Source organism: Syngnathus floridae, chromosome 4, assembly GCF_059516105.1.
Source record: "Syngnathus floridae isolate MCC-2025c chromosome 4, RoL_Sflo_1.0, whole genome shotgun sequence".
Classification (NCBI taxonomy): domain Eukaryota; kingdom Metazoa; phylum Chordata; class Actinopteri; order Syngnathiformes; family Syngnathidae; genus Syngnathus; species Syngnathus floridae.
Window position 1 is genome coordinate 8,507,531 of NC_142416.1, and position 25,405 is coordinate 8,532,935.

Consider the following 25,405-nt stretch of genomic DNA (forward strand, 5'->3'; position numbering starts at 1 on the left):
AGAGGCATCAATACGCTCTCGACAGGCCATTTTCCTATTCCCCAGCCCTGGCTTGTTGCTGGGGTAACTACCGCCATTTTACCTTCACTGGCCTCACCACTGAAGGTCTTTAAAACAATTGGATGTCTGCCTGTTTAAATGACCTTTACCTCCAGAGCATCATCTGTATTTGTCAAGAAACGATTGTTTATATAAACCTTTGGTTGACAGCCATCATCCTGCACATGGACCAACTAAGCACGAGCGTACGAGCAACTACAGGATTACTTGTTCTCATTCCAGGGTCAGATCAAAGAAAGAAATGTGGCCGTAGTGCTGACAAGCCTCCGGCAGTAATTCAATGTCAACTCCTCACCAGCACTAATGATCATGGAGAACATTAAACAATTAACTTACCTGTCCATGAGGCTGCATGTTGCTGTAGGGGATGTTCTGGTTCAACACTTTCTGCTTCATCAGCAACATTCTCTTCTGCTCCTCACTCAGATGGGCTGTTTGGCCCGGAATAGGCCCTTGGGTTTGTCCTGGCCCGGCGCCTTGGCCTCCACCGGCCATGTAAGGAGGCATCATAGGGTTCTTGACCTGGCTGCTGCCTCCCATGGGTGGGGTCATCCTGTGATCAACCCCACTGCCGCTGAAGTGACTCAGTGGCTTGGTGTTGTTATATGACAAAATGGCTGCTGTTTGCTGCTGCTGCTGTTGTTGCTGCTGCTGCTGCTGTTGCTGCTGTTGTTGTTGTTTGGTCAGGGTGTTCTGGGCGATACTGTTCTGCTGTTGCTGGCCCATCAAGCTCATGTGATTGTGAGGGAGGTAGTTGTTCATAGGAGCTTTGGGCCCGTTGTTGGGGGCCATTCCAGCCACTAGAGGGGCCTGCGCTGTGTTAAAGGCTTGCGGTGGATACATCATGGGGCTATTGGGTTTATCTTGGTTAAAGGGTCCAGCATTGTAGGGACTGGTTGGTGGACCTGCTGGTGACCAGTTTGCTGCTTGTTGCTGCTGTTGCTTCTGTTGCAACAGTTTAGCACGCTGCTGGGCAGCCATTGCTTTTAGTTGCTCTGCATGGGAAAGTTCAGGTGTTACTGGTCCTACTGGCTGACCTGGAGCGACCCCGGGTCCTGTTTGTCCGGTGCTTGTTTGACTAACACCTGGGCCAGGGTTCATCATGTAGCCATTGCCAGGCCGTGAAACCGCTTGCGTCTGAGCCTGGGTCGGAGTCTGAGGAGAGCGAGCCACGCAGTTATGTAATGGGGACCCTGACGCCATCGCAACGGCAGGCGACTGCTGCAAAGGTTGCTGAGGAGGTGTTCCGTTGGCAGTGGTCGCAAACTGCGGGCCTGATGATGATGGTCGAACCTGAGAAGAATTCACAAAAAAAATAACAGCGATGCCATGTTGATGTCATATTGATGTTGATGTAGCTCTAAATGTAGGTCAGAATACACAAAAGTAGGTACAGTATACAATTATAAAAAAGTAGAATCATCAAGCATATTTTGTTGAGGTGCTACTCTTGCATATCTACTTTTGCACCTTCCCTGTATGTAAAATCAATCATCCAGTAAAACACGTGGGAATTTATATTGCTGCACGTATTAATTACTGTAATCTCCATTGTCAAATGTTCCATTGGCACCAAATAACTTATTAACCATTCCATAACGGTGTGGGGTGTCTTTAGCAGGGGTACTATCTTAAAAGCTCCTTTTTACAAAACATGTAACCGTCACAGTGGCGATGTAAGATATGAGTTTAATTTGTTTCGTGTTTACGCTTGTAACCCAAACATTCTCTTTTCTCAAATCATCTTTCCCTATTGAAATTAATGGTAAATGCCATTAATATGTTTCAGTCTATGTGCCAGTCATTCAACCATAGAAAACAAACATTTTCATTTGTGCTTTTTCAAAAGGACAAATACCACACAAATCAGCACCAACAAATCTGAAACCATGGTTCTCAGTCGGAAAACGGATGGACAGCCCTGCCATGTCTGCCATCTAGTGATTGATGCTGGTATTACAACTTACAATTTAAATGCCGTAAAGCCCAGGTTGTGCCTTTGAAATGAATTGGGGGATATTTTCCCTTTACTAAAAATATTCTAGAAGAAAACATTGCGAAACCTCATTTTCAACATCATCAACAACATTTTCCACAAAAAACAAAGATTTGCTAACTCAAGACAAAGAAAAAAAAATGAAATAGCGCAGAGCCATCGGTATTTAGGGGTCCACTGTAGTAGAAGAAACATGTTTATTAACTCCCCACCAAAATAAATAAAATAAAAATCTTTTTTTTTTTTTTGGGTGGTCTTTAGCACCTTTAGGTGCTGCTGTTACTTCTGCTTTCTGTGCAACTTGGACAGCTGACACTACGCTACAGCGCCGTTATATGTTGGAGCGCTTTGACTGCATTTTTTCCTAAAGTACCGCTAGTTGGAAATTATGGTATCATGTCATTTTTGTCCGGTGAAATTCATGGCATAGAACTGGGCCCCGTACTTAGTGCATCACTACATCAGACCACGACATCATTTTTCAGTTTGCATCAGTCCGTCTCAGATGAGAGGGCCCTGAGAAATCGGCAGTGTTTCTGTATGTTGTTGATATTTGGCTTTTGCTTTGCATAGTTGAGTTTTAACTTGCATTTGTAGATACGACAAACGTATCGTCTTGGCTCAGTCCCTGAATTCCCCCCCCCCCGAAAAAAAAATTAAGTCATAGTTTGAGCATTACATATATATATATATCTTGCTTTTTAGTGTAGTCGATTAAATAAAGGTTGAAAAGAATTTGTACAACTTGTGTCTGTACACAAAGTACAAAAGTAAAACAAAAAAACAGAGACAGCTCTGTAATGGAAAAAGGTACGTGCATGTAAACTTAAGATTTCTTTACTCATTGAAATGAAAAGTGACAATTATGTAGGGGTCATTCTGGAAGTCCAACTGTCAAATGTAAGATGCACTCTGTCGAATGCGTACAGCTTCTGCAACTTCTGACGTGTTTTCATTTTGGTATTGGGTATTTTGGTTCCAATGTTTTGACAATGTTGTTAAACCATGGTTTTTCCGCAACACTGTATGGTTGGTTGGAAGTTCTTGCGTATGAACACAGTCATTCGATTCAATATCATTTGACTGACGATTCAGAGGATTGGGTGAATCAATATTGAATTGTGGGGGGAAATTGCTCCCTCGAGTTTGAATTGCAAGAAGTATTGCAATGCACTGATGAATCGAGTTTTTTTTACCCACCCCTATTTCTTGGTGATGGTTTTGCACACAAAACATCCCAACAGCTTGTATCCTGCTTTTAAAAGAGGGCGTTGGTCACCATACACCGTGTGCACCATTATTGGGCAAGTGAGCATTTTGACCATATTATCATTTTTATGCGTATTTTCCAATTTCAGGTTGTTTGAACTTGAAGGCGTATTGGTTTTAAGCATATCAAGTGAAGTGTATTTGTGTAACGAGGGAGGGTGCAGCCTAAGGAGGTCAACACCCTATATCAAGGTGTGCATAATTATCAGGCAGCGTCTTTTCTTTAGGCAACATGGGCCAAAAAACAGATTTAACTGATTCTGAAAAGTCAAAAATTGTGAAAAGTCTCTCAAAGGAATGCAGTACTCTTGAAATGGCCAAGATATTGCGAGGTGATCACCGACCCATCAAACGTTTTGGTGCATAAAGTCAACAGGGTCACAATAAACGTGTTGAGAAGAAAAGACGTAAATTAACTGTCAAAGATTTGAGAAGAATCAAACGTAAAGCCACCAGGAACCGGTTATCCTCCAGTGCTGTCATATTCCAGAACTGCAACTTACCTGGAGTGTCCAGACATACAAGGTGTTCTGTGCTCAGAGACATGTCCAAGGTAAGAAAAGCTGAAACACGACCACCACTAAACAAGAGACACAAGTTGAAACGTCAAGACTGGGCTAAGAAATATCTCAAGACAGACTTTTCAAAGGTTTTATGGACTGGTGAGATACGAGTGACTCTTGACGGACCAGATGGATGGGCCCGTGGCTGGATCAGTGTGGGGCCCAGAGCTCCACTTCGACTCCGACTCCAGCAAGGTGGAGGTGGAGTACTGGTATGAGCTGGTATTATTAAGGATGAGCTAGTTGGACCTTTTCAGATTGAAGATAGACTCAAACTCAACTCCCAAACCTACTGTCAGTTTTTAGAAGACACTTTCTTCAAGCAGTGGTACAGGAAAAAGTCAGCATCTTTCAAGAAGACTATGGTTTTTATGCAGGACAATGCTCCAGAGCATGCATCAAAGTACTCCACTGCGTGGCGAGCCAACAAAGACCTTAGAGATGAAAGAATGATGACATGGCCCCCTTCTTCACCTGACCTAAACCCTATTGAGAACTTGTGGGCCCTTCTCAAACGGGAGATTTACAGTGGAGGAAGAGAGTACACCTCTCTGAACAGTGTCTGGGAGGCTGTGGTTGCTGCAGCACGGAAAGTTGATTGTTATCAGATCAAGAAACTGACAGACTCCATGAATGGAAGGCTTGTGGCTGTTATTGAAAAGAAGGGTGGCTATATTGGTCACTGATTTTCTTTTTTTCCTTTTTTTTTTTTAAATGTCAATTTCAAAATTTTGAGTTGTTTGATTATTATTCCCACTTAAACAGATGAAAATAAACAAGTGATGTGGAAACATTGTCATTTTTCATTTAGTTGTATAATACTTCTGTACATTAACAGTTGCCTAATAATTGTGCACGCACAGATTTTCTCCTTAGAAAGGCAAAACCTCAGTTTTACTTCATGAAATAATCAGATTGAAGTTTATTAACATTCTGGATTGACTGCGGTCACTATAGTTGTTCAATCATAAAATTAGTCCTCAAAAATACAAATTCCTAATAATTGTGCACACGTTGTAGAGCATTTGGGAAAGCAACCCAAACACAAAATTAAGTGTGAAGTGGCGGAATTGGAAGTGCTAGTGGAGGAGGCAAACATTTTTGAGGACAGGCGTAAAAATCCCGCAGTTTTGAGGTTAACTCACCCCAAGTGTGTGGCAATTGAATATATGTATATGTGTTCATCCTGCATAACATTGCATTCAGAATTTGGGACAGTCCGGCCAGAAAAATGCTCTGGGACAGGCAACCACCAATAAAGATCTGGACGTTGATGTAAAAAATTTGAGGAAACCCCATAGAGGCTGAGCAACAGAGTGGCCCAATGAGAGGGGACAAAAGAAGGGCCAGGCATTCTACAGTCTACCAAAAGAAGAACCAAAGTGTAGCACTGGTGTTTGGATGGGCGGCTCCTCCTGGTAAGGAGTTGCTGTCCTGCGGTGGGGATGTCACGAGCGAGCACACCAGCTCCGCCTGCTTCCCCATTCACTTGAGAGTGAGGCTGAGACACTGTCCTTTGCATTGAAGTGAATTCACTTGGACAGTATGTTGGCTGAAAAATGCTGATTTTATCACTCCTTTTTATTGTTAATACTTGGCCTGTTTTCGTGACTAACCTGCCAGCATGGCTGCGTAAAGAAATGCACGCGGGCTCATATGACCACTTTGATGTTCAGCGTTTGATTGTCACAAGCTTCTGAAATGACCCAGACGCATGGAAACGCACCACTGGAAGGTTTGTCATTATTTGCATGGCCTAGCTCTATTTAGTGACTGGCTCCAAGTCAGTCCTTAGAAGCTCAGAAGTTGCATTATGTTGGGATAATTTCTGTTGGCAGTTCCAAAATGTTTACTTGAGCAGAAACATTTTCCCTACTGCCTCTCATTTTGTCTGTGCAATGGTGAAACCGCTTTGTGCCGGTTTTACCTCCGTATCTGCTCCAAATCATCCATCCATCCATCCATCCATCCATCCATCCATCCATCCATCCATCCATCCATCCATCCATCCATCCATCCATCCATCCATCCATCCATCCATCCATCCATCCATCCATCCATCCATCCATCCATCCATCCATCCATCCATCCATCCATCCATCCATCCATCCATCCATCCATCCATCCTCCCCACCCCTTATCCTCCAGTGCAAATTGTTTCAGGTTTAACAAATAACATCACGTGCTAAATTGATCTCAATGAAGATAAACCTCCGACAACACACAAAATGCACGTTTATGGATGTGCAAACCCAAAGTGGTTAATCGCAATTCTAACCGTTACCGGCTTAGAAACAAAACACTGTTGGCTGGTAGGTCACACTGACCTGAACTGAATTACTATTTTGGAAACATAACGATGGATTCACTTTCCCTTGAACTTTGTGGTACTGACCTGTGGTGAGCCCGTAGGCACCTGTGGACCACCCTGCGGAGGCTGAGCAGGGGGAGGAAGGGATGTCGGTGGCACGGCGCCCCCTACAGGTGCTGTCGTATTCGCACTTGCTTCCTGTGGGCCTGGAGTCTGATTGTTTGCCGGTCGACTAAAATCGCCCTCTTTTTTGTCTTCAAAGTCTTCATTGAAGAGGTCGTGCATGTCATCCTCCGGAACTGTGTTGGCCAACTCATCGATCAGCTCCTGCCACTCTTGATCATTGAGGTTAATGTCAGAGAATAGCTTGTTCTGATTAGACAGTGATTGGGGATCCGAAGACTCTATTCCACCTCCGTCATCCAGCGGTTCCTGTTTCAGGTCTTTGAGGAGGCTGAAGCTGTCCTCCAAGTCAAGTGAGCCATTCATCTTCATGTCTGAAAGATGACTGCCACCGTTCTTCCCCAGCTCATCTGCTGGCCGCCCGACATGATTACCGTTGCTGTTTGTGCTGTTTCCAGTGGAAGTGTTGGGACCGCTAAGTAAGGGCTTGATATCTAATTGGTGGTGCAGTGGAGAAATTGGTGGAAGGTTGTTGTTATTATTGTTCGGAAAACCTGTTAGTGAGTCTAAGCCACCAGAGGCCTCCTTTCGTAATCGCTTGCTAGTCGGAGAGTAGCTGCCACCATCGCAGATGCCATTCTGGTCTCCATTGAGGGGCGATCTTGCGCTGTCCAGTTTCCTTTTCACCGTCTCCTGGAGCTGGCAAAACATGAAAAAAATGATAAGTAACTTGAAAAGCTAATCACCTACACCAAGGATTCACACTCACATTCACATCTATGGATTCCTCAATTATGCTAAGAAGTATTTTGTTTTGTAATAGGAGCAAACAGGGGTAACCAGACAAACTCCATGTTAGCATGTGCAAACAAAGAGATCACACACGCATGTTTCCAAAATAAGTCAAACTGTAAGGCGGCTGTGCGAACCACTTATCCCACCTGTCAAAATTTGTGATTTTAGTTTTTAATACAACAGCTGATATTTGAAACTACCTGCATTTAGTGTCATTTATCACACTCACATTCAGTTCTTTCTATTTCATCAAGAGAGAACTTGTGATTGAAGAGGCGGTGAAGAGGGCTGTGTGGGTCTTTCACCGCTGACAGTCAGCCTAATTATTTCCATGGTATTAGACTTATCTATGTATATATTCAAGAGGGATTTATATTGCAAACTAAAAAAAGCACGTGAGGCTTGATCTCGTGTCGTAGTAAGAGGAACATCTCAGGTAAACGTATCTGCTAGTGAACAGCCAACAAAGCGTGAGCATGTGTAAAATCCTTCACTCAATGGGTTTAAATAATTGAAGTCTCCAACACACAGACTTTGATTTTGCAAGCAAATATGGTTGTTTGGGTGTTCGTGAAGCGATGGACGTGTGAGGGGTGTGTTCCAAGATTTCCTTAAATGCCTGTGACTGATGTTGATAATAACAGACTTGATTTTCAAAGCCCACCTATAAAAACTGCCATAATTATTCCGCTGGTGTGAGGGACGGCACCCACCCACACAGAAAAATGTAAGCAAGGACGCACAGGGTTTCTGTATATGCACCCAGTAAGAAAAAAATAAAACTAAATAAATAAGAGTACTGAACTTCAGCTCTGCTTAGAACTTTTCGATCGACGTGCTATTTTGCCCACACAAATTTGAGTGTAAGAAATGTACACATTTTAAATGTGGAACCCTGTTTGGAGCAGGATACAATTATCAATTAATTAAATATTAAATTCATTTGAATTAGTCATTATTCAAGCCCACATGAGATGTTCAGCTCTTATTGGTCGACTCAAGCAAGGATGCCTCTAGAAGTGTTTTGCTTTTTCTTTGTCTTTTTAGTGCCAGTTTAAAAGAAAGAAAGTACCTCAACATGGGGTGTAAAGAGAACATGAATTTGAGAAATGAAGAGGACTAAGGTGAAGTAAACTGACTCAAAGCAGTGAACTTTTTTTTTTCCAAACCTTTGGGACAAAATGGAAAAAAAGGGAAATGTGTGAGACTCATTAATCTTCCTAACTGCTTATCCTCACAAGTGCCTTTTTATTTTTAACATTATACTATATTTATATTGTTACACCTTTATGACACCAACTATATTAAAATGTCGCTTAAAAATTGATTTAGACACATTGGATTAATGTGCAGGCGGCTCGGTGGCGCACTGGGTAGCACGTCCGCCTCACAGTTAGGAGGGTGCGGGTTCGATTCCACCTCCGGCCCTCCCTGTGTGGAGTTTGCATGTTCTCCCCGGGCCCGCGTGGGTTTTCTCCGGGCACTCCGGTTTCCTCCCACATTCCAAAAACATGCTTGGTAGGCCGATTGAAGACTCCAAATTGTCCCTAGGTGTGAGTGTGGGTGCGGATGATTGTCCGTCTCTGTGTGCCCTGCGATTGGCTGGCAACCGGTTCAGGATGTCCCCCGCCTACTGCCCGATGACGGCTGGGGTAGGCTCCAGCACGCCCGCGACCCCCGTGGGGACTAAGCGGTTCAGAAAATGGATGGATGGATGGATGGATTAATGTGCCGTAGTCGGTAGTTCGACTATCTAAGTTCAACCATGTTGTTTTCTAATTATATCCATAATTGACAGTAATACGCATCTCTTGAACAGCAAATGAAGCTAAAATTCATTTTCATTCTCATAACTATTCACTCGACAGTAAATAGCATGAAAAAGACCTGGGTGGAGAGGAATGAGCAAACACGTGAGCAACAAGTGAAGAAAAGACAAACTAATCAAGGCATTAGAAGTCGTTTAACCAAGCTGGATACTTGGTTAGATCTGACAAATAAAGGCAAAATGAAACGACAGGAGGATTTAAGACACAAATGGCAGTCGAGAGAAAAAGTAGCAGTGTCCCTCCTCTGTCTCTGTTCCTTTGACATAATCACCTGGTGACTCTTTTACTTGCTGCCAAAGAGAGAATGACAAAAACAGACAAAAGTGTATGTAAAGGGTTTACATGCACAAGGAAGAAGGGATTTATTTCTCAGGATGGTGGTCTTCTTCCTTCAAGTGGACATGTTATAAGAACACAAAGATGAGTGAAGAGAGAGGGCAGGGGAGAAAGGAACAGTGAGCCAAATGACAGCAGGGAGCAGACGCTGAGAGGGTGATCAGAGACTGAGAGAGGAAACACAGAGATGGAACCAGTAAGGTGCTGTTGTTATAGCAACTGCTGCTTCTGCTCTGCTGCCTTTGTGTGCTACATCCTACTTCCTCCTCCTCCTTTTGCCACCCGGCTCTTCCTTCTACCTCTCCATCTCCCCTACTCCCTTAGACTTGCTCCTTCTTGCCACACTGTAATTATTGAATTCTTCTGGTGTAATATTTATAAAACATGTCATTTACCATTTTATTTCACACCAAGACCTCACTCTTCACTATCAAGACAGTGTACTAAAGAATTAAAATGTGTAATCAACCTGCATACTCAAATTCTGAATTTTTTTGGTAGGGGTGCAATCCTTGCTTTTTGAGGTAAATGCTCAAACAGTGGTGTAAGTAATAAGAAGGACGCATTTATAATAGGTGTCAATTATACATGGATTTTGACGATTCGTGGACTGGTACATGATTACCATGTGCTATGAGTGGCTTCAATTAATCCATACAAAAAAAAGCAAATAAATCCTGAAACTAAATGAGTGTCTTGGAAGAAAATACTCCTGTCACAGTAGTGCTCCGTTTTTTGTCTGTTTGCTATCCCAGTGTCTTTCCACTCACCCCACCACTGCTTCACTATGCCAGCCAGCCACTCCCACCTCATTACAGCATACAGGTGCTCCAGACCAGCAATGGAGGTACTATTTGAGCTTCTTCTGTGCAGTTTCTCATTGCCGGATTGTTCTTCACACTTCCATGCAAAATTCTCCAGAATGATTCCTTGGACTGCTCTGCCATTGTGAAGCCTGCCTGCGTCTGACCTCATCGTTCACCTCAGGCTTCAGCTTCTGAGCATGAATTCTGCTTTACTACTTCCTCCTTTCTGTCTTGCCTGTCTATGTGGGTGGTTGGCTGTGATGACATCACAGTGTGAGTCTTGCTCCCTGTTGATTCCTAAGGGTTGAGACTTTTCCCTGTATAGGCCCCCAAATATTGATAAATATCAACATGAACACAGTCCACATAGTCCAGCATAGAAGTGATGAAGTGATATTGAGATACTTAACCTGGATTTATACTCTGTGCCCTGAGCTGTCACTTTATCATGGTGGTGGTGGTGGTGTTGAGGGGTGCCCTAATGATTCTAGGGGGCAAGTTGTCTAGGGTTGTACCCCCACAGCACCCATGGCAAACAGATTCTAGGTGAGAAACCCCAACCCATGAAATAGAATGGCTTTGGAAAACAATTTCCTTTGTCAGGACACAGGTCACCAGGGGCCCCCCTCTGGAGACAGGCCCGCAGAAAAGGCTTGATGGCAAGCACCCTGTGTCTGGCCTTCCACCCATGGGGCACAGCCTGAAGAGATAATGCGTGTGTTCCTCTGACTACCTCACGCAGCCGAGGATATCGAAGATGTCCAGTTTGATGGGCTATTACGTCTCGGATTTCTGCAGATGATATGGTTCTGTTACCTTCATCAAAACATGATCTGCAACTCGCTTGGAGCAATTCATTGCCAGGTATGAAATGGCTGGGATAAGAGTCACTAGCTCCAAGTATGAGGTCAAGGTCTTCAGGCATAAAAGGGTGGAGTGCCTGCTCCAGGTTGGGAGAGATCCTGCCCCAGGAAGAGCAGTTAAGTATCTTTGGGTCCTGGTTACAAGCAGGGAAAGAATGAGGTGGCGTGTTGACAAGAAGATTAGAACAATTTCTGCAGTGTTGTGGACTCTCGACTGACGCTTTAATTTACCGGTTGATCTACATCCCCAACCTCAACGATGTTCACAATCTTAGCCATTACGAACTAATCTAGGATGGAGGGTGTTTGAGGCATCAGTTATTCGCCGATTTTCGGTGTTCATGGCAGAGCTCATTCCTTTTCCGAAGGGAATAGCGAAGGTTCACTGTAAAACCTATAAAATATGATCGCTTAAAAGTCTCCATTCTATTTTATGTTATTCGATAAAAAGTTGGGGATTTTACAATATGTCACACACACACAGAGGCAGGGTAGCCACGCTTGATGCTAATTGCCATATAATGAGTAATTAGAGGGTCAGGATCTTGGTCAAGGACACTTTAACTAAGTCTGTGAAGGAGCCAGGGCTTGAACCAACAGGTGAACACGTAAATGCAAACACACAGGCACATATGCAAACAAAATCACATACCCACAGCTTGCTAGCAGTGAATTTTGTACAAGAAATATTTGATACCGCAGCACGGTGGAGCACTGGTTAGCACTTAGCATGTCCACCTCGCAGTTTGGAGGGTGTGGGTTTGATTCCACCTCCGGCCCTCCCTGTGTGGAGTTTGCATGTTCTCCCCATGCCTGCGTAGGTTTTCTCCAGGCACTCTGGTTTCCTCCCACATCCCAAAAATCATGCTTGGTAGGCCGATTGACCACTCCAAATTGCCCGTAGGTGTGAATGGGAGTACGGATGGTTGCTCGTCTCTGTGTGCCCTGTGATTGGCCGGCAACCAGTTCAGGAGCACCTACTGCCCGATGACTGCTGGCGTAGACTCCCGCACGTCTGCGACCCCAATACTATCTACAAATTCCGATTTGTGTGGTACACGTACACATGTTAGAGGAGAGATCCGGGCATCTTGTTATACCTCAGTCAATGTTCAAATCCAACTTTAAACTGGAGCTCATATTAGTAAGCATGGTAGCTTGGGGCACAATATGTCTGAGCCATTTTGGAATTAGTTGTCATGTAGTATAAAAAAGAATTGGCCAATGAAAAATGCACCACTGGCAAATCTGTCGACATGTGCCAGAAATGCCATTTGGATGATGAGTCGGGCTAGTGAGGAAATTCATTTGTAACAAATAAAAACATCCATACGAAAAGAACCGGAAAAAAAATACTCAAAAGAAAGAGTTGGGCAGGGTTGTGGGTGAAACGAGGATGATAAAAAGGGAGGATTTTAAAGAAGCTGTCCTTCCGCACAAGGACAGCGGTACAAATACACATCAACAAACATCCATCCTGTTGAAGTGTCCTTGAGCAAGCCACCGAAACTCGTGCCTTGCCTTGATTGCGACTGAAAGACCTTGACATTATGAAGCTGGTCATTGTCAGAAGGAAAAACTTTTACTACGATATAGAAGTTGTAGGCTATTTTGTGGAGCCCAAGACCGAAAAAGCATCATTTGTACTTTCATTTGTGAAGGCAGCACACTCATCACCAGTTGCACTACAATTATTGTGGTAGAGCCGTGTATGCGGTGCATGTAGCAGATTGCTATCAGCTACAAGTCACGTAAAATTTGACATAAACTAGGCACTAAATTGAGCATATAAGACATGCCGCATACATTTGGTGTGCAATTTCTTAGCCCTCAACAGACAATAAAACATTTCTTTAAAGATGGAACCATGACCCATGAAATTCAAACTGGCAGTTTGAGTAATCGGTTGTATGAAATATCTTCTTCCATCTATCTTTTTCTCATCAAAACCACATGAACATTAAAGGAGTGATCCAATTCTATCCACTCAGGAGTGCTATCAAGCGGCTTCTTGGCAACACTTTTGAAGAGGAACTTGGTGTGGTGAATCTCTGTGCTATGTGAGAGCTGTAAGAGTGGTGCTCAGTCCAAAAGAAGGGGGCTGAATTTGTAAGGGAAGACCAAGGGTTGGATGTGACAAAGTGGTGAAGCACCTTCAAGTATTTCATATTATATTTTTGGGTGCCCTTATTCGCAGACTATTCGCAATGTATTACTAGATGGTTCCTCAGAACGCAATCATCAGTAAACTGGACGGTAAAGTATGGCCTGAAGACAAAAACAAAGCAAGTGGGAGAAAAGGACAGAAAACAAGAGGAAAGTGACAAGAGGAAAGTAGAAACAAAAGAAAATTTTGGCTGCAATCTGATCGTGAGTGAGTGAGTGAGTGAGTGAGTGAGTGAGTGAGTGAGTGAGTGAGTGAGTGAGTGAGTGAGTGAGTGAGTGAGTGAGTGAGTGAGTGAGTGAGTGAGTGAGTGAGTGAGTGAGTGAGTGACAAAATGCCTGCTGTACTGTACACATTCCTGATTAAAATGTTTGCATATGTCAAAACAATCCACATCTACCTAAAACTTTACTAATTTTGCACTTTTCAGCAGTAAAAAGTTAATATATTGTCCAAGTATACTCAGGGTTTAGGTAACAACCAAATACGGCTCAGCTTGCAAACGTCACATGAGCCGTAATTAGTTGTTACCTGATCACTGAGCACGTGATGTCCTTTTCAGTTGACACCAAATGGAAAAATGTGTTTTTAAAGGTGTTAACTGTAGATGAAAAAGAATGGCTATTAAATTTATTATAGACCAAATATTAACGTTTTACTGCTGAAAATTGCTACATTGGTGAAGTAACCCTTTTAATAAAAAATCCATTCTTCTATCAAAATGTGATACAGAATTGCTGCACACTTAACCACTTGTTACACTCTGGTTGAAACTTGTCAGTTTGGGGTGGTGGTGGTTCTCACCTCTGTAGTGACTACTTTTCCAAAAAGTGACAAGCAACAAATCCAGGAACCCTTTGATGGAGACTTCTGGGGATTCTGAGACTCGCTCCAGAGCACGCAGCATTCCAGAATCACGCTTGTGCAAACCCACCACTAGTTAAAGTCTAACAATGTGCTCCCTGCAAAGTGAGTGTCCCCTAAAGAGTTGATTGCATTCTCTCTTGTATAGGCACAGCGTCATCAATACGGCGCTAGTTAGGCATTGTCAATTATTGTCACGGATCTTCACACATCGCCAAGTTCAAATAGCCTCCAGGACCCCGCACCAAAAAGTTGGCCAAAATTCCAGAAGGTGTTGGTAAGCAGAGGCTGGCAATAGTGTTTAGGTGTAGTCAGGAATGGCCCAAAAAACTTGAGGTGTGGTCAGATTAAAGAGCTCAGAGACACTTTCAGAAATAGGCACACAACAAAAGTTTTACCTGCTTTTGATTAGTTTTGATTGATTGATTGATTGATTGATTGATTGATTGATTGATTGATTGACCCACACAATTGATGGACAGCATCTCCAGAGACCCAAAATGTAGGTACAATAACTACAAAGTTAAAGTCCCTTTAAATGAACGCATTCCATTTTGATTTTGACACAATTCAAATGGAAGTCCTTGTCATTTAAAATGTTGTCTGATCTTATTTGTGCTATGGGTTAAGACGATCCTTGAATACTGAACTATAGAGGAGGCAATGAAGAGGGTGTTTTACAAACAACAATTGCATGAAAACCCTGTTGTTGGATAAAAAAAAAAAGCAGATGAACGGCACCTACACAAATTGGGGTTAAGTATCAAAACAACACACTATTGTCCTTTCTAATCCAGTCAGTTCATTTATGTGAGTTTATGTGAGCGTGAGCAAAGAGTGAGAAAACTACTGACCCGACGCACAGACATGGTGGCAAAAGAACAACATCACTGTTTTAACCCTCTCTTTTCTCCACCACCCATCTACAACCCCACACCGAAAAAACAACGATGAGCTAGAAATTGAAAATTTTAAAGAAGCACCGTGACATTGATGGTTATGTTAATGTCTTCTAATGTGCAAGTCAAAGGATAAGGAGAGTAAGGAGAGTAAGTAGAAACGCAGCAGCTGGAAGACGGAGAGAAGGAAAATGAGGAAAGACAGAGGGGAAATAGTGTTTGTGTATGTGTGTGGTTCTTGGCTGAGCAGTTCTCTATTTATAGAGCTGCGGCTTCTTCCTGTTTCTGGAGCTGGACCATCAAGTCAAGAGAGGGTGGGGGTGTTGGGGAAGGAGGGAGGGGTTGGAATACAGTAAGGAACAGAGATGAGGAGAAAGAAGGACGGGTGGGAGGGAAGACTGGACGAGGCTTTTGGTAAATCAACAGATCTTCTCTCTCTTTTTTTCCCATCACTTACTTTCTTCTCTCCCCATCCCTTCTTCCACCCGCCTCCTTAACTCAACAGCACGGGCTGAACCAGCTGCTACAGAGAATGTACAGGAACGGGGGCAGTGCTAAAAACACAATTTGTTCATGTGAAAGTAAATGAGACATCTGACAGCAGATGTTTTTTAACTCACACGCTTGTGGAGATTCTGCTGATGCTAACCAGCAGCACATTCAAATAAAAATGATCACAATCAATTGAATTGACAATCTGTACAATTGCCAACAATTAGCGCCTTTTCAAGAAAAGGTACCACATGAATGGGCACCTGGAATAAAAAAAACAAAAACAGAGTGGAACTTGTGAGACAGAACACACTCTTTTCCAGGATAATGGTTGACCTCCATTTTGTATGTATTTCAGTAATACATTTCTCCATAGGAAGTCATGAAGAAAATAAATTATTCATTCATTCAATAAAATCTAAGTGACTTGCCTACATCATGTCCACGCAAAAGCGATGCAGGTATGCTCGATGCATCACCGTTGTTAACCTTCTTTACCGCCACGTATAAAATTAACAAAACGCTATGTTTCTCTTTGTCATGTGAACGTTCCAAAAAACATACTGCACACACCAAGAACTTCTGCCTCCATGAGTGGAAATTTTTTTTTTTGTCTTTACAGACATTCAGTTAATAGATTTATTTTTTGCACACGGGCAACTGCTTTTGCAGAATCAAACAGCCTGCCAAAGTGCAAGAGGACGGAATTCAGCCAGCTGAGCAATGCGGAAGAGGAGACGACCAAACCATCGGCGGGATCCAGCTTACTGTTACACATACATTTGCCAAGGAGATCCAGATCACTATTACGCATACACAATGATGACGGACGGGACAACCTGCAAAGTCTTTGCTGGTTGTCATAGTCATTAATTCCAGACACTAGCCTGGCAAGCCAGACTCAACCCTGTACTAGCAGCGATTGGGTCTGGTGGGGAATCGCATCAAGCGCATTTCTGAGGCCGGGAAAACCTGAGCAAACAGACACTTCGAAGGAACCAATCAGCGAAGAGCTGATGTGACCTCGCAGAAAATAATCGACATATTTTGAAATAAATGCTTCCAGTCCCGTCGGGTGCTGAGGTTTTAATAACTTGTTTTCATGTTTCTGGTTATTTAAAACTGATTTAATGCTGGATGATTAAAACAAACTATCATCTCTCCTGTGCGCCATTTTTTGACTTCCGCCGCACAAGAGTGATGTTGCACACTTCAAAGCAAGTAAAGGACTGATTGAATGGTTGGTTTTGAACCAAGGCAGAGCCCCGGTGAATAGTGTGCTCTTGAGACACAATTAAGTAGAGGGTGTGGCTTGCCAGACTAGCCAGACTTGCCATTGGCCCAGCATTATATGGACGCGATGGGCGGAGGGGACTCACTTATTTGAGGGAGGGCTAATTTCAATGAGACAAGAAATATGGTGCATCAAGTTTTCAACAATTCTTGATCCTTGGGGTATTTTGATATAAGCAACTGATTGTTCACTGGGCTCATTACAAATATAATTATAAAGGGTGATTACTTCATTACTACAAGATCAAACGATGGAAAAACAGACAGACTGAATGAATTAGCCAACGAAGTACAATGCTAACATGGTCATTATTTAGTCATTACTTTTGGTTTCTCATGAACATATTATGGTTTGTTACTTGGGATTAGATAACTCAGGATGACCATTATCTCCATCAGTTATTTCAACAGCACTCTTTCCGAGAACATTTCATAGCAACAAACCAAGCCCATTTTTTGATTTGAAGATATGAAAAAGAAAAAAATCATATCAAGTGCTTCTCATTTCACAAAGATTCCTTTCATTAACCACCACTGGCAAAAAGTGCTTTAAGGGAAAGCTGAAAACTGTTTAACAGGAATCTTTTCTAATTTTACGCTCCAAATTGTGTAATGTGTTAAAGGGGATGTGTGTTGCAGGGGACTTTCACGAATTCATTATTAAAAATTAATTACAAAAAATGATACATCGAAACATTAATGCATTTCAATCGCATTCCAAACAAAGCAGAACCTTTGTCAATGCACAATTTCCTGGTACACCGATTACATTGGTGCATGCATCAGAGCTCTGCAAACAGCCACCAAAATGGAGGAATTGGATAAAGACGCATTGCTAGGAGTGATGAGAGAAACATTTCATTTAAGAAACTACCCGATAGAAGCCTTGATAAAATCATGGTTTTGTGAAAATTACAAACCACCGACTCACATCAGCCCTCTGATACCAAAGATATGAAGAATAAGAAAAGGCAGCATGCCCCTTTGATCTGCATGCCGACGGCGATCCTCAGTTAGTGGGGCCAAAGTGTCAGCGCATTCCATACGAGTGGATGGCATGAAACCCAAGACAAGATACCTGCACATTATGTTGAAAACTGTGACCATTAACAACTACGAAAGTGGGAACTTTTTATAGATTTTTTGTCCCCCTCATTTTTAAATAGTCTGTATACTGCATGCTTTGATTTCGACACAAAAGTAAACCTCGTGAAAATTGGTTAAGAAATGAGAAAGTCAGGATTTGTTTTAAAAAGATTCAAGAAAGTCATTATTTATTTATTACTCATAAAAACTCACAAATTCACTTGTAATACTGTTCTGAAAAATCTGCCCTAATATGCCATTATAACTTTTGGTCTGTTCAATTTTTGTCAGGCATAATTTCCATTTGTTTTTCTTCTGTTTTGTATCAAAATGCAATTTACTACATCAGCCCCGAGGTAACAATTTTGATGTCTGTGCTTTAATGCACGTGTCTGTTTGCTTTTGTCGTTCACTATGTTTTAAGTTTACGTTATTCTGGCCAAATATCATCATATGATCAAAACTTAAACTTAGACTCAATTTTATTCATCCCTTTGGACTGTTCCCTCATGGAATTCTGGTTCCAGTAGCTCACACAGAAATAGTAAAAAAAGAGAACACCTGCATATGCCATCATAACCCTAACCCTTTTACCAGATTAATCAATTACAAAGCCTCTAACTAATTAGATTAATCTAATACTCATAGTTTGTATTTACTCACTTTTAACAAACATCTTGTCTGTCTCCACTAATATAAAATAATTGTGTAAACTGTATTTCCTACTATCCTATCCATCCCTCACTAGGGTCGCAAATGTATTTAATGTGAACTCTCCTTAGAATTGGCCAACTTGAGCCCAAGTGCCCACGTGTAACTGCAATGTGCTAGTAAAGGGAAATCAAATCAGTATAAGGACTCCAGGTTCCCACATAATTAATGTTCAAATATTCTGAATGGTGACGTAGCAGTTCTCCTGGGCCTTCTGGTGATTTTGTTAGACAGTTACTGTCCGTTTCAAGAAATGTGTTATTCAAGCTCAATACAAACGGAAAGAGGAAGAAAGAGTGAAGGGGCAACTTTGGCTTCATGACCATATGATCAACAGGAAGAGCTCTACAGCTGTGAGTGTACGTGTGCGTGTGTGTGCGTGTGCGCAGTTCATGCTGGTTTCACTGATTGGCTGAATCCACCAAAGTGCCGCATAAGGCAAGCATACGATTGGCTACATGAAACCCAGCTGGTGTCTGCCTCTGCCGAGGCCTGTTGTGAGGGCAGAACAGTACACACACACACACATACACACACACACACACACACACACACACACACACACGCACACACGCACACACACAGACACACACACGCACACGCACACACGCACACACACACACACACACTGCTTTCTAGACGCTCTACAGCCTCGCTCTTTTTCCACCAGTTCTTCCCTCTTTGCACTGTTGCCCCTGAGCAGGGTGAGGAGGAGAACAAGAGAAACAGCGAGGGAGGGATGCTGCTATGGTAACGGATGGGGGGTAGGGGGGTCTACTTGGCAGGAACACCAGATTCTCCCAGGGTGCACACACACACACACGCCAGTGTGAATAAGTGTGTTCTGATCTGAAGACTAGTTGAATGAAGACGAGTGCTGCTATAGAAATAAAGTTGAATTGAGTTGAATGTGACTATGCGTGATCTTATGCTCAAGATTTAGTCACGCAGATCGATGGCCACACGAGATCACATTCCTTAAAACGGGAATCACGACACCCATCTCATTATTCTTCCTCCTGTCCCTTGAACTTCTCAACAGCAATCAGCCGAGCTGGTAAGTAAACCCACCAGCTAGCTCGTTCACTTGCCGGTTGATTAGAAATACCTGCGGCTGAAGGACAGCTCTACTTTTTGGACCTGAATTTGAAACGTCTGGTGATATCCAAGCAAATTTGTCATCCCAGCTTGGCTTAAGTCACCTGATGACACAACCAACTCGATTGAAAAACTCAAATACAAACAAACAAAAATCTCTCTTCATTTATCTGGAAATAAAACAAGGCCATCCAGTAACCGTGTCCGGCCACCTTGCCACTGTGCTTTTCTTTGAATATGTGTGGATTTGTTTACACAGCTAAAACATACAGTTCAAAGCGGCAAAGAACAAAGTCCACCCAAGTATACAGTTGATCTGTTTTGGAGACGAAGGCAAGTGTCAACTAGTCTAAAGTATACACAAAACCACATTACAAAGCATTGGGTTGCATCACCTATGGGGGGGGGGGGGGTGTTGGCAGACTCACCGTCAACTCTTTTGCAGTGAAAAGTTATAATGATGATTTTGAAAGCAATGAGCAGGCAGGCTTTTGTCTGACATGGATCTATAGTATCGGCCTACTGCTATAATGTGAAGAATGAGGGTAACCATTCAGGATTAGAAGTTTAGTGGATTGTTATGTCAATCCACAAGTTCATCAGCTTCTGGCTTTTGTTGAGGTGCCATCATGCCCACTACTCCAGCTCAAATGATGCCTCTTTTATCCCAATCACTCCTTGCATGCCTGAATCCGTGTGATGTGGTTATGTATGTGCTGTGCAACATAAAGGATATATTGAAGAGGGAGTTGAATTTCCCCTCGAGGCACATGAATAACTATATAATAACTATGAATGTAATAATAGTAATTGAGAAAAAAATCTTCAGGCCACAAACGACTTGTGACTGAAATGACAGTACGGCTGCTGGTTTCAGCAAAGTAAGTTCTGCCATTTTGCGTCATTTGTTTCTAGATACCATTAACCAGTAATCAATTTGACACAACTATCAAGCTTTACAATCGATTAATCAAAACATATGCTATTCTTTAACACCGGTCAACAGCAAATTTAAATCAGAGTTGGCTTTATGAGACTCTGATTTGAAAAATGTTTTGACTACTTTCTAGCACATCAAGTTTTCGAGATACTTTTTCACATTTTGTTTTCAAATTTGACCTATTAAAGCTTGTGCAGTTACAATTTTATCATGCATTGTAATTTATAGCTAGGACATCAGAAAAAAAATCCACCCTTTGCTGAATCATATTTTAATAGATGCCACTAATTATATTACATGTGTATGATTATTATTATTATTATTGTTATACAAAAAATAATTTCAGAAACCTTTACTTGCATTTCTGATTAAAAAGAAATTTGTGAAAATGTGTTTACCTGTCCAATTGGCCTCAATAGATTCATTTCAGTCCCGTGACCTCAAATTGGTGTTTCAAAGATCTAATGAAATTCTGTACGTCGAAGATACACAATAGTTAGTCAATCCACATGACTGTGTAAATTGAAGTGTTTGTAAAACATGGCAACTACCGTTTATTCTACAGAGGCAGCAGTTACATACATCATAACTGGCATTAACAGGAATCTCCTCAGATGATCACATAACAGTTCCCCGCTACATTCCAACATACATTTCCCAGATAACAAAGGTCCCAGTAGGATTACCTAGAAAGGTCATTTGGATGTGTTCATCAAATACTGACTGGACCATTTCTACTACTACAGTACATACTTAAATATAAACACCCCTTAAAAAGCAACTTTTTCCTCTGCCTCTATCCACGCTGACCTACACTAGGGTGCCCTGTGTCTTCTGCGTAGAGCATACATACCCGTTATTACCCCAGCATGCAAGTATTGATCCACTGCCCTGGTGTGTATGTGTTATTCCAAGATTCTCAGACCTGTAATCAGCATGTTAATGATAGTTATCACCCAAGAAACAGCCTTGTATAGTTATTTAGGGATCACAGGATACCACCGAAGAGGCTGTCGGCCTGAGATACAAACACACGTACAGACAATAAAAACACTCAAGGATACACAGACAAAGGTGGATGGATTGGTGATCGTCTCCTAATTAGGGTGAAAGCTCCTTTTGGTGCTTGTCCACTAAATTAACATCGATTCCAAAATGTCCCATAAGACCTTTCCCATGGTATGAAACGTTTTCCTGGTGTTTGTAAGGACTCTGGCGGCATCATTTTGGATCAGCTGCAGCTACCTGATTTTTTTTATTTTTTATTATTAAGACCAGCAAGGATGCCATTACAATAATATAATCTACTGAAGATAAAAACATTTTTCTGTGTCGTATTGAAACAGAAAACCCTTAAATCGAGCTGTGTTTGTTAGGCAAATTTAGTAATAACTTTTAAGTGGGTGTTAAAATTCAGGTTTGAGTCGATAATTACACCAAGTTTTCTGGATTGATTAGTCACGTTCAATGACAGAGTTAAGGTGAGCGCTGATCTTTGCCTTTTCATTTTGGGGGCAAAAAAAAGAAAATCTCTCGATTGATCTGAAGAAAATTCTGGTGCATGCACTCATTGATTTGATGAATACACTTACTTGATGAAAGTAAGAGACGATAGTTATATAATGACGATGAAATGTAAAGTTGTGTGTCATCTGCAAAAGTATGATAAGAGATTTTGTGATGTCTCATAATCTGAGCAAGAGGCAGCAGAAAGATATTCAATTGTAGTGGTCTAAGGATGGACCCTTGTGGAACCCCACGTGTGAGTGCCAATTGAAACAAAGTAGTCTTGTTCTTGCAGGTAAACTAATTGAATACAGTGCCAGTAAGTCCCACCCACTGTTCTAGTCTGTCGTGCAGTATATTATGATCAAATGCAGCACTGACACCTAGCAATACCAAATGGTTTTGGTATTGTAGACCTCTATGTCTGAGAATTAGGACAGTTTCTCTCTATTGCGACATAGGTAGTAAAATTATTACTGCTTTCATCTTCGAGGTTTCTTTCAAATCGGACCACTTGGGATCTCTGGAGATGTAATGTAGGCGACTGTACGCATCACAATATCTCCGCAATTTGTCCAATTCCTAATAAGAAGGTTAGTTAATAACACTTCACTTGCACACAAAGTCAGAAACATACATACATTTTATTGAGATATTTATACGTACAGATGCCTAATCCAATCACCATTCTGTCAAAATCAACACACACTCATCGCTTTGCAAGTGTGGATAGTGTGGCTGTATTTGGCACGATTGAAGGAGAAGCATTTCAGAGGTAAATGACATCATTACCATATAAATGACTTCCAGCCAAACACATCTGCTAATGTAGCCACACAAGCTTGCGCACATTCATACACACACGTCTGCACAGCGCACGCAAACACAAATCTACAGTATGTGCTCAACATATGTTTTTTTTTTGTGTGTGTGGGGGGGGGGTTCCGCAGCAGCAGTGACATTGCGTGTCCACTTAACACAGAAGCTCAAGCTTTATCTGCACGCATACGTTTTTTTTTAAAACAGTGTGTGCCCACAAACACCACAGTGATTGGAAACATGCAATACAACACAATGTTGGAGGAACTACTATTTTATATCAGTGCTATGGGGGGGGGCACAAAGGACTACACACTTCCTCCACAGATGTATGATAAAAATGCAACTTTAAGAATGGACAAATTACATGCATACATGCAAAATTTTGGCCTTTTTTCATGCATTTTCGTAAAAATCAACGGAGTCAAAATTTCATAGCCCATATCCCACTGTGCAAAGAACATTTGCGAGTGTTTCCAAAGGTAGCAAATTTCGATTTTTCCTCAGGGTTTGTTCAAGGTCACAAATGCATTCACCAGATGTTCCCCAGCAGTTTGAATAGTCTCTGACAGTTTTTCTTGTTACAACAAAAAAAACAAAAACATTACAACTGTTGACGAACATCTGCCAAACATTTGGGCCCTTGAATGGACACTGGCAAGAAATCAACATTCACTACCTTTGCAAACACTCCCTAAAGTTCCCCCCCCACACACACACACACACAGTGGAATACAAGCTTAATATTATTGAGGAACTAAATTGAGTGCCTTCATATCATTCTAAATTCGCAAATAAATATTAGTTCAGTAATCATGTCGTAGTATAGGGCAAGTGCAACTAAGCCATGTCTGCCGTCTAGTGGTGAATGGTGATATAATAACTTCAAACTAAACACGAGACCTCTGCAAATTAGAGAGAGGGAGGATCACTCGTCAGCGGGGTGTGCACAACCGAACCGATAATAGCAATCCCTAATTTTTTACCTGACCAAACACATTTTCCAGAAATCTTGGACAGCCCCCCGATACGTTAATTATGTTCGATTTGACTTAACTTTGCATTAAAAATGATAAAAGCACGACAGTCTTTCTTGTATTGGACTGATAAGGTCACATCTCTACCGGGCAAAACTTGTCTCACAAAACGGGTTTACATTATGTTACATATGTATTTTGGGAACAGAAAAAAATACAAAGGCAGGTTTTAAAATTCCAGGTGTGAGAACACCTCGTGAGATTAGTGCAAATGGGGCGCAATGGTGTGAAGACCTCAAAACATAAGCGCACAGTGATTGGTTAAGTGTTGAGCGAGTATCGTATCACTTGCTTGTGACAAGCTTGGTAACGTGGACTTCGAAGTTATGATGGCCATTATTGTCCTCAAGACCAGAATGGCTTTTTATCTGTACTTTAGGTTCCCAATAAAGTGGTGGTAGTAATGGTGGTTGGCGGGGGTGGAGGTTAAAATGAGTGAGCACACAGACAGCCTGCGGCTTGCTTTCAACATCTCACTCTTTATCCCTGTTCCCCTTTTTGGTCCTCCCTCCCTGTCTGTGGTCCTCCTATCCTCTCTCCCCTTGAGCCCGCAGGCCATAAACATCCGCATGTCACACACATGCCATGAAACACAATGAGCATGCACTCACACGCGCTGCGGCAGACACACATGTACAGAGACACCACCAAGACGGAGGACACCAGCCTTTGTTCCGCAGTGTTGGTTCTGGGGTCCTGAGGAATCAGTCATGCAAAAAAATAAATATTTGTGTGCCTGTGTGTGGTTTAGTGTGTGTGCGCGCAGTGCGTGTGTGTGTATGGATAAACCCCCCTCTGCCTGAACGCCCTCCCACCCAGACTGTCGCTTCTTAACACCATCACTTATTCATGTGAGTGAACATTAGAACAGGACTCTTCTTTTCCATCTCACGACAGAGTATGTCATGGGTAGGCAACTCCGGTCCTCGAGGGCCGGTGTCCTGCATGTTTTCTAGGTCTCCCTGTTTCAACACACCTGATTTGCCTCTAACCCCAAGACTATCTATCGTTCTCCATCAGCGAAGAAAGAAGAAGGTCCAGGCCAAGAGCCAGAGCCAAATTAGGGAACCATTGACACTTGGTTTAAATTTTATTAGCCTAATTTGTGTCTTCCAAGAAGATGGCTACATACAATGCTTAACAGTGTTCAAAATGGCTATGGTGGCTTAAATGGACACATGGCAGTTATGATTGATGGAGCACCCACACTGCAGAGGGGACGATCGGGGACAAACTTTACTGCCCTTTACTGTACAAAACTGTGTTCACACATGAGTGAGAAAGCCCAATAATTTGAGGATTTTGAATGACATTCAGGAATAATATACAGTGGTATAATATTAAAAGTTGTTTTTTGTCAATGTGTGCATAAAATGAGATCATCCACAAAATGTTGGGTTGCTGTTCAGTAGTTTTATGTCATCTTTGAATGGGGATTTTTTTCTTTTGATGTGAGAGAAGCCCTTTCAAAGGGAAAAACCAAATCACAATTTGATTATTTTTTGTTTGCATCATATGCGCAGAATATGTATTTGAGCGTTACAT

General features: G+C 42.1%; 1 protein-coding gene across 1 annotated transcript in view; it reads right to left on the bottom strand.

Moving 5' to 3' along the window:
- maml3 (mastermind-like transcriptional coactivator 3) overlaps positions 1-25,405 on the bottom strand; it is a 101,867-nt gene that overhangs the window by 41,874 nt on the left and 34,588 nt on the right. The window contains exons 2-3 of the mRNA XM_088373023.1: positions 6,284-7,021; positions 397-1,353 (exon numbers count right to left, since the gene is read on the bottom strand). Of these exons, the coding sequence (XP_088229149.1) occupies positions 397-1,353; positions 6,284-7,021 (1,695 nt within the window). The remainder of the gene's footprint in view (positions 1-396; positions 1,354-6,283; positions 7,022-25,405) is intronic.